The sequence below is a fragment of the Astyanax mexicanus genome, chromosome 24, assembly GCF_023375975.1.
Source record: "Astyanax mexicanus isolate ESR-SI-001 chromosome 24, AstMex3_surface, whole genome shotgun sequence".
Lineage (NCBI taxonomy): Eukaryota > Metazoa > Chordata > Actinopteri > Characiformes > Acestrorhamphidae > Astyanax > Astyanax mexicanus.
In genome coordinates, this window is record NC_064431.1 from 494,037 (window position 1) to 505,256 (window position 11,220).

Consider the following 11,220-nt stretch of genomic DNA (forward strand, 5'->3'; position numbering starts at 1 on the left):
TAAATCAGAGACCAGTGGAGTGCATCCTGTAGACTCAGATCAGAAACAGCCTGAAATATGACCAATACTAATTATTAACATGATATAGTATATATAATATATACACATATTTCTCCCAGACTCTATAACAACCACTGCACTCAATAGACCAGAGTTAAAAAAAAAAAACGATCATATTGTTTAGTTACTTAGTTTTAGTTTAATTTAGTTTAACTACATGCTATATGCTAACTTATCATGTGTAAGATTTTTAATTGTGGATCATTGTTAGCATGTTTACCACCGTCATGTGCAATATTTTATCATGTATTTATTATTATTATTAATATTATTATTATTATTATTATTATTCATTTCATTGTTCTGTTTTATATATTGCTTATATATTTATGCTACTTCCTTTGCTCTGTCCTTTCTGCTGCTGTAACATTGCAAATTTCCTCATTGCAGGATTAATAAAGGATAATCTTATTTTATCTTATTAAGAATGAATAAATGTCGCAGCAACAATCATTTTATATTGAAACAGAACCAAAGAAAAAAGAGTAAAAATAACCAAAATCCTGTATAAAGTAAGCAGCAGGTCTTAATGCAGCACATGCATTAGGAAGGTGAGTCCAAACTTTTGACATTTAGATCCGCTCATAGACTTTCAACAACTTTGTGAACTAGTCCCTGGATTTCTCCTAAAAGTTGTGAGATATTGTGTCAAAATGGAAGTTAAATGCAGAAACATGAAGGTCAATAATAATAATAAACCGTATCTGTCTTAAACTCAACCAAAACTTCCACAGACTCAACACTGCAACCTAAAATTATATACATTTGTGGGATAAAATGATTTTAAAATTACTAAATAAAACTGTATTGCAATAAATCCTGGGCTTGCTCTGCCTGATACATCCACAACCCACTTTATTTATCAGTGGTTTTATTGTTATGGCTGATTGGTGTAGAGTTTAATATGGAACTACAGTAACGGCAGCTGATGGTAATGACTCATTCCCTCCATCAGGAAACCAGCCGTCAACCATCTGCCCAAAAACACAGGCCTTCACACCGGCTGCTCCTCGCTCCCCCACAGCGAGTGTGTTATAGCGCCCCCTGGAGGGAGGAGTCAGACCGACCCGTCAGCGGGAGGTAAATAGAAAGGTCAACGAGTGTAAAAACCCACGGAGGAAGAAACACGCGAACCCAACAACCCCCAACATCACCAACAACCCCCAACACCAACATCACATACAGCAGCTACTGTTATTCATAACATACAGAAATCACATTCTGCACCTGTGATTCATATATTTATAATATATTACGTTTCTCTGGATGATCACAAACCATCAAACCACCAAACTGAACTGCTTGAATTTTTACACCAGGAGTAAAGCAGCATAAAGTTATCCAAAAGCAGTGTGTAAAACTGGTGGAGGAGAACATGATGCCAAGATGCATGTTAAAAACTGTGATTAAAAACCAACCAGGGTTATTCCACCAAATATTGATTATTTCTGAACTCTTAAAACTTTATGAATATGAACTTGTTTTCTTTGCATTATTTGAGGTCTGAAAGCTCTGCATCTTTTTTGTTATTTCAGTCATTTCTCATTTTCTGTAAATAAATGCTCTAAATGAGAATATTTTTATTTGTAATTTGAAAGAAATGTAGAAATGTTATATATATAAATACAGAACCAGTTCAAAGTTTGAACACACCTCTTCTCATTCAGTATGTTTCTTTTTTATATGATGTTTTACACTGTAAATTTAATATTGAGGAACATGTGCTGAATAAAAACACTTTAGATTCTGATAAGTAGCACATTTATATTTGAGGACAGCTTCAGTTGGTATTATTTTTACTACTGGTTTGGTTAAAATAAAATTCATTTCATGACATTAACACTAATATATATAAAAGTGTAAAACCAAAAATATATATTTTTCTCTCCAACACTAATCAGGTAGATGTAGTCCCAGTTATTTATAGGGGTGTATATATCCCCACTGAACCCCCTCCCTCATCACCACACACTCATTACTGATTAAACAATATATTATATACTGTATATACTATATATAAATACTCTGATATATATTTGATCTCTCTGTGTCTGAGAGTCACATGACTCAGCTGCAGCAGCAGTGCAGTTCAGGTGAGTTCTCTTTGTTATGCAGATGAGTTTGTAATCAGGCCACCTTTGTCTCAGAGAAAAGCTCTGCACTCCTCGAGATGCTCACACACACACACACACACACACACACACACTCAGTAACTGCACAATGAACAGTTTTAGTATTCTGCATCTGCATGTAGTAAAAAGATGAAAATATATATATATATTGGTAAGAGTGGTGGATCAGGAATTTAATTTTATAATTGTTTTATATGAGACAGTTCAGGTTATTCTCTTTTATAACAGCATTAATAAAACATAATAACATTCTATATTTTATATATATTTTATATGAGGAGGTTTATTAAAGCTTTTATTTATGGAAGGATTTTGTATTAAGTAAGAGCTTTTTGAGGTGATTTAAGCTACAGTATTTTTATATTTCATAATCTGAATATTTACTACACAAAGACATGATATCACTTAACTGTAAAATATTAAAAAAAAACATTGAATCTACATAGTACAAGTTTACCATTGATTTATTTATTTATTTATTTTTCATTAAAATGCTTTTGATTTGATAGAGCAGCACAGTGGGTATACTGCTTTATATCATACATTTAAAAAAGTCTTCTGGCTATTTTATAAGACAGATATAAGACAGCCCCAAAAGACAAGGCGCTGCTGCAGCTTCATTATCTGCTCACTGTGATGAAACGAGAGATTAGTGAAAGAGTGAAAATCTGTGCAGGAAATAATGAGTGAAAGTGAATACGACTGTGAAGCGCTCAAATACCAAAACACCAAACACAGTCAGAATAAAGGCTTTTTCATGTCAACACAGAATCACGGATCAATGAATTCTACTACATATTGTAACACCAGACAGAGTGGAGCGACGCTAGCCGAGTAAAATGAACAGACTGGTTTATTAACAGGCTGATAACCAGATATTACAGATACAGAAGCCAAGCAAACAATAATCTCACCGAATACAGAAGCCGTAGTCGTATAAACAGTCCGTGTTCGAAACCAAAAGACAGTCCAACCAAACATTAAATCCAAAAGGGGCAAAACAAGAGACATAAACCGATAAACCAGAAAAGAGGGTCGTAACGAGAAGGCACTAGAAGAACACATGAGAAACGCTTAGCATGCAACCAAAGTCGACAATACCTCGCGAAGATAGAACACATAATGCAGTCTTAAATACAAAACACATGATGAGCATAACCCGGAACTTCCTCAGAACACAGGTGAATCTGAGCGTCGGAGAGTAACGTGATTGGGCGAAGGAGAGCGACTGACGGTGACGTCATAAACCATGGGATTCTGGGAAAAAGGGTCCAGAGGTGTGGGAGGAGAGTCAGGTGCTGTGACACATATTTTCTCTTTTTAAATGTAGAAGAAGGAGAAAGAGAAGACAGAGAAAGGGAAGAAGGAGAAAGAGAAGAAGGAGAAAGGGAAGAAGGAGAAAGAGAAGACAGAGAAAGGGAAGAAAGAGAAAGAGAAGAAGGAGAAAGGGAAGAAGGAGAAAGAGAAGACAGAGAAAGGGAAGAAAGAGAAAGAGAAGAAGGAGAAAGGGAAGAAGGAGAAAGAGAAGAAGGAGAAAGGGAAGAAGGAGAAAGGGAAGAAGGAGAAAGGGAAGAAGGAGAAAGAGAAGACAGAGAAAGGGAAGAAAGAGAAAGAGAAGAAGGAGAAAGGGAAGAAGGAGAAAGAGAAGAAGGAGAAAGGGAAGAAGGAGAAAGGGAAGTCTGGTGATCAGTAAAACAGCATCCCTCACTCCGTGGCCTGGTGAAGGTGGCCTACGAACATCCCTCTGAAATCAGACACCCGCCTGCCTGAGAAACAACTGGTACCAGCACTAATTGAAATTTTGCATGCAAAGTGACAATGGCCGGACCCTGGGCCGCGTGGATTAGGGTCTGAATGGAAGCGGATTCTTTGTGAAAGCCTCTATGGAGGCTGTGTGGAGGCTGGCAGGCGAGTGATCCGCATCTGCTCGCTCACTAAACTCAAAAAACACGAGATTTAATGAACAAGTGATGATTTTACCTTTTTTTATTTTAATCGAATCCCGTAAATTCAGTAAAATCCCCCTCAAATAACTGTAACACACACACAGTGCGGCCCACACTGCATCACTGCAGCCTTTACTACACTCTAAATAATATATATTTCACTAGATAATTTAATCAGATCTTGTGTAAAACAGCGGCATTTCAAAAAATGAGAAATAATCCTGAAATAAAGCTTCAAATTTGTTAAAATGTAAAAAAATGCACATATAATCTTCGATGTACTCGATGGGTCATGATTCATCAAAAATCCCTCTAAACTAAATACTTGGTTGTTATGGTTTGTGCATTTATTCAGAATCATAATGGAGCGAGTGATGATTTTACCTTTTTTTAATCGAATCCCGTAAATTCAGTAAAATCCCCCCAAAATAACTGTAACACACACACACACACACACACAGTGCGGCCCACACTCGGAGTGTGTAGCTGCGAGTACACTGAGTTACATTTACTGTATCACTGCAGCCTTTACTACACCTTTACTACACCTTTATTACACTTTTACTACACTCTAAATCATATATATTTCATTAGATAATTAAATCAGATCAGCGGCATTTCAGAAAATTTGAAATAATCCTGAAATAAAGCTTCAAATTTGTTGAAATGTTAAAAATCGCACATATAATCTTTAATGTCCTCGATGGGTCGTGATTCATCAAAAATCCCCCGAAACTAAACAAACTGTGGAAGTTATTTATCACCACCTACCGACCATTCACTGAGCATAAATCTCCTACTTTAATAAATACTTGGTTGTTGTGGTGTGTGTATTTATTCAGAATCATAATGGAGCGAGTGGAGATTTTATTCGATTTTTTAATCGAACCCCGTAAATTCAGTAAAATCCCCCCAAAATAACTGTAACACACACACACACAGAGTGCAGCCCACACTCAGAGTGTGTAGCTGCGAGTACACTGAGTTACATTTACATCTGAAAGCAGATTATTTAAACTTGGCTGGAGTTTTGGAAAGGAAGTGAAGATAACTGGCTGAGGAACAGCTACGCTAACAGACACCAGCTTTAATCATCTCTCTGTATCTGTAGTGCTGCTGTACTGTGCTTCAAAACGCCTGCAGAAACATTATAAACAAATATATACAGCAGAACAATTAGAATTACATGTAAGTAAACGGTTATTACATGTGTTATAAATGTGACCCAATAAAAACCAAGATATTATTCTAAAAAAGGATAATTCAAGGATTGAAGGAGATTTTACTGTGATTTTACACTGTATTCCCACGCTCCAGTTTACACACAAAGAGCAGTTTGTAGTTTGTAGTTTGCCTAGTTTGACATTACACTACAGAATCTTAAGAATTTCTATTCAGGCATTACATTAAAATCTTTCATATTTAATAAGGAACATTACTAAAAAAAAGCATGATTGTAATTGTAATAGAAAATATTAAAATATATATTTTAATAAATCTGCTAATGTCAAAATATAATGAATGAAATCATAAAAAGGAACTTTATTTTAAAATCAACATTTTCCTGAATACAAATCAAACAGTTCATGTCCTCCAAACCTTCAGTCCGTTATGTTTCTCTTACTTATTTTACTGCAGAAAAAAAAGGGTTTTTATCACCTGTAACACCTGTAGCCTTTATACAGACAAGGCATTTTAATGGGTTAAAATTGATAAATATTACGAAGAAATGAAATAGAATAAAAAAATATATATATATATTTATATTTTTTAAAATATATTATATAATAATATATATATATATATGATAAATGCACAAAATATAAAGAAGTAGGGTAGTAGCTGCAACATGAAGTGCAAAGTGCAAATGCTATGGATAATAATGTATATATACAAACAAACACACACACACACACACACATAAACACAGAAAAAAAAAATAGGCAGTAGCTTCAACATTATGGCACTAAATGTTCCCCTATATAAAATATAAAAAAAAAAAAAATATATATATATATATATATATATATATATATATATATATATATATATATATATATATATATATAGCTAAATATATAGACAAGACGAAATAATTTTGCCAACAATTTTGAATATGGTATAGTATCGTGAAAATACAATGGAATATAGTGATATTATTTTAGGGCCATTTTGCTCAAAATGACAGACAGACAGACAGACAGATAGACAGACAGACAGACAGATAGATAGATATATTATAGCATTGGTATTACAGAAGTACAATTACAATAAGAGCGAGGAACACTAATCAAAAAGCAAAAGATTTTCATAAATAGGGTGAGATATATAGGCTGTATGACAGCAGAAATATATAAGATATAATAAACAAAAACAAAAAATATATAAGGAATATAAGGAAACGTATGATGTGACGATGTAAGAGGTAAAAAGCATAAATATTATGCAGGTATTTGTGTAGTAATGAATTTCACTACAGGAATATCTACATCAGTAGTCATAGTGATATTACTGTTAATTTTAATTGAAAAATATAGAATCTAAAATATAAAATATATAAAAAATATAACAAATGCACATATATTACAGCCCTGAACAGGCCGGCAGTGTCCTGCAGTTCTCTGCTGTATGACCTTCATGCCCCCGGATGTTCCCGAGGACTAAACATGCTGGTTTGCTTTGACTGAACGTTAAGCTGTGACTCATTTACGACACGCCACCGTCTCAGACGCAACATCACCAAACATCAGCAAACATCATAAGATGTGGCCTCAAGATAAGTCAACCAAAATGGAAGCAGCGCAAGTCTAGCGTCATCTCCACACGGCAGATGGAGAGCCGACAGAAACTGGGACAAAGTCTTTCCTCCAACCGCTGTCCCACATTTCTCCAACACCGTAAACAAAACAAATCTCCTCTACCACCACTTTCATAATCTGAACAGTACGATTAGAAACAAAAATCAGATTCTGAGCTGAAAAAACCCTGAAATGATCTGAAGATTCATCCAGATTCAGGATCAGGTCTAAAATAACGGAATGAGCTCTCTCTCTCGCTTTCTTATAACCTCCAGGGGACGTGAATTTAAAAACACATTCAATTCAGCACATTCCTGTACATACTGTACATTAATAAACTAATACATTAAATCAGTCAGTCACTGCATGCTGTGTGAACACACTGTGGTATATTTCTACTGTAAATATAGAGACGAGGAGCTTAAAAATCATAAAAATCATATAAATATTCCATTAGAGCTAAAACGCTCTCCAGCAGCTCGTCGGTCACCGACTCCACAGTCCAAACCCACAGTAAAATAAACCGTATATATAAATCAGCCTAAAGCTGCTGAGATTATGTGATTATCTGTAAGTACTGCTGTCAAAAAATACAAAAGGTAGTTACTGTGCATATAAACAAAATATACAATAAACAATATATTCCGCAACTCAGCAACAAACTAACAAATTAAACAAAATATCACCACTGAACAAAATAACAGATTATATTGTCTAACTGAACCTTTGTTAAATCCTGTACCACTTTTATTTATTTATATCTTTATTTATATCTTTATTTATTGGTATACAACAGTAAACAGTAAAAAATACACCTAAAGTAAAGTCAAATCTATTCCAGTTTTTTTTTTATCTTAAGTGCTGTATCTCTGTATCTGTTTCTGTATTGTTTTCTGTTTTTTTGTCCCTAGGCTAAAGCGACTGTGACCTCTTTATCAACTCTTAAATGCCCCTACGTAAGCACCATCCTTCAAAACCATTGGTTAAAAAGCTACGGTGACGAAGAGAAGGAGGAAAAAACACTAAAAACACGGCCCAGAGTCGCGAATTTACTGACCGAGATATAAAATCTCAATCTCAGACAAATATCTATAGAAAAATTCTATATGTATATACTTTTTTCTATAGGTCAAGTATTATAGCAGCACAATTGCAATAAGAGCAAGGAACAATATTAAAAAAAAAGTAAAAAATCATCAATATCATAAATAGGATGAGAGATATAGACTTTATAATAGTATAAGATATGTAATAAACACCAAACACCAAAAATAAAATAAAATAAAAAAGCGTGAAAACATATGATGTGCAGGGATAAGAGTTAAAAAAATATAAATATTATGCATGGAATTCTATATCTAGATCTAAATTCTATATAAATATAAAGCACTATTATTATTTTCTCCCTAGAATAATTTTAGAAATTCTCACACTCATCATTCTTTTTCATGTATTTTTTTTTCCACTGCAAACTGCACTTTACATTTAAATTGGAGAACTCGAGTCTTTGGAGAGGCGGCTCAAGGGTTTTTCAGTAGAGACAAAACGCTCTTCCCTGTTTCCAAATAAATTAAGTTCTGCTGAAAAGTGCTTAAGCTGTTCAGAATGGAGAGTCAAGTACAGTAACAATCACAATCCAGCAACTCTTATCAACAGTGCTGCTGTAAATACCACTAAACACGGTTACAACTTTACGGTGTTGAAAAATATTCTTTTAAATTAAAAAGACTTTTTAAGTTTCAGGATAGAAAGTAAAAGTGTAAAGTGTGAAAACTCCTCTTTGCACCCAGTGAACTATCCAGTGCAGTTAGCTCTTTTATTATTATTATTATTATTATTATTATTATTATTATTATTATTATTATTATTATTATTATTATTGCATGAATGCATGTTTTATGTATTCTCAAAACATCAGCAATTAGCAAACTATCATATTGTTTAATCTATTTAAATGTAATATATATATATATATATTAAAATATATATAAAATGTTCTTTCTTTTCCATTCTATTTAATAAATGAACATTTTTGGCACACCATCATGTGAGTGTAAGTGAGTGTGTGTGTGTGTGTGTTACTGTGAGTGAGTGTGTGTGTATGAGAGAGTGTGTGTGTGAGTGTATATAAGAGTGTGTGGGCGGACAGACAGATAATAATCACACAGGTATCAGGAGAACCAGGAGAACAGACCCAGTTTTATCTAACTGAATCTGTCTGTCTGCTTGCTTACAACCCAACAAACCAACGCATTTCTCTCGCTTACTTAAACTGGACCAGAATAGTGAAATAGTGAATAGTGAAGATACACACTGGTGAAATAAACTGGTGCTGTTCTCTTCTGCCAGAACCCGGGTTCTGTAGAACTGCAACAGGAGCTGCTAAACTAAAATAATCCGGAGAGAAAAGCAGCGCGAAATAAACCTGATTTGAGTTACTCTTATTAGAAACGGCTTCATTTCACAACAGTGCACGCTACATTACACCACGTTACAGTATCGAACACTATAGTATCGTTACAGTAGTATACTACAGTACACTAGAACTCGCGTGCAGGCGCGCGCGCAGCGCACAGCGTTACTGAAACGAAAGGAAAATCCTGTGTTTTGTGTTTAACGTCATTCTGCTACTTTGCTTTTTTAATTCTGTTTTTTATGTTTATTGTGAACAATGTTTAGCTTTAGCTTTTAGACAGACAGTTTAAAGGGGAGCTGATGTGAAGCGGAAAATAAACAGAAAGAAAAATAAACAGATGTGGTTAAAAAACGTGTTTACACATGTTTTTTTTATTTTAATAAATGTGTTCCCTTTTCTCGCATTATTTACTATATGTATATATACAATATATTGTATAGATATACTATATATATATATATATATATATAATTTCAGTAGCTAACCGACCTCACAGCCATTCACAGCCGCCATCCGTCCAGCAGAAGATCCGATCCGTCCAGAAGCTGCGGATCAGAACCAGAAATCAGAGAATTTCCTCCGCTTACCTTCTAAAGCCAGAGCTGAGGGGAGTATCCACAGTAAACACAGGATATCCATAGCTGATCCCGAGAAAAAACGTCCACAACCCGTCCAGATATTCAGATAAAACCGGCCCTGAAAGCCATCGGGAGCCGCTCGCGCACCGGCACGCTTTCCCCGTTCAGTCCCACCGACACGATGCTCAGCACTCAACTACGGTTTGGACCGAACCAAGAGGAGCAGACCGGGGGATCCAGCGGTGCTGAAACATCTACCACCTCACCTTAACATCTACTGAACATCTACAGACCTAAACATAACCATAATCACATCAATCAATAATTAAATCAGCGATAAAAACCATCACCGATCATTTATTACCATTAAATAAACAGAACAGTGATCCAGTTCCCCCCAATACAGACTTTACCATCTCCCTGCTGTCAATCAGCCGCAGCAGCAGCAGAGCTGTAGAGCTATATAGCTGCAGATCAGACTGCTGCTCAGATTCATCCTGCATGTGTTTTGCATGGCTGGTGAAATATATTGTGCATATACTGTGCATATAGTACTGTACTGTATTTATTATTCGTTCATTATACAGTGATGAGTGATGGGTTAGATCTGGATACTCGTGAATCTTCTGGAAAGAAAAGGAAAAGGAAAAAGAACAGGAGAAAAGAGGAAATATATGCATTATTATATGCAATATAATAACAAAACCAGGTTAAATCAGGTAAGATTCTATAATTAACTTAATGAACTTTGAATAAGGATTTGCTGGGTGTTTGTAAATGTTTGCAGTAAATCAAAATATTTCACAGGAAATAGAAAAATATAAAAAAAATAATGTACTGTATTCATTATGAATATATGCATTGTTTTTTTTTAATAGTAACAAGGTTTAATCAGGTAAGATATTATAATTAACTCAATGAACTCTGTAGTTTAGTCAAGTTGGTCTGTAGTCTAGTCTGTGATTGGTCTGCACTGTTGTTTAAGTTTAAGAGTTGAGTTAAGAGTTGATAGTATATTTAATGGTTTTGACTTGAGGGAAGTAAATAATAATATTATTTTTATTATTATTTGAGAATAATGATTAGCTGGGTGTTTGTAAATGTTTGCAGTAAATCAGAACATTTTGCAGGAAAATATACTGTACTGTACTGTATTCATTATATATTATATGATGTGTGATTGGTTAGAGGAAATATATGCATTGTTTAAAAAAAAAACAAAACCAGGTTTAATCAGGTAAGGTACTATAAATAACTCAATGAACTTTGTAGTCAAGTTGGTCTTTATTC

The 11,220-nt window shown here is 34.4% G+C and overlaps 1 protein-coding gene across 3 annotated transcripts in view; it reads right to left on the bottom strand.

The window, feature by feature from the left end:
• The window catches only part of ephb2b (eph receptor B2b), a 153,723-nt gene extending 143,614 nt beyond the window's left edge, over positions 1-10,109 (bottom strand). For all 3 annotated transcript variants that reach the window (XM_049471878.1, XM_049471879.1, XM_049471877.1), the window contains exon 1: positions 9,940-10,109. In XM_049471878.1, the coding sequence (XP_049327835.1) occupies positions 9,940-9,991 (52 nt within the window). In that variant the 5' untranslated portion in view covers positions 9,992-10,109. The remainder of the gene's footprint in view (positions 1-9,939) is intronic.
• Positions 10,110-11,220: the final 1,111 nt, after the last annotated feature.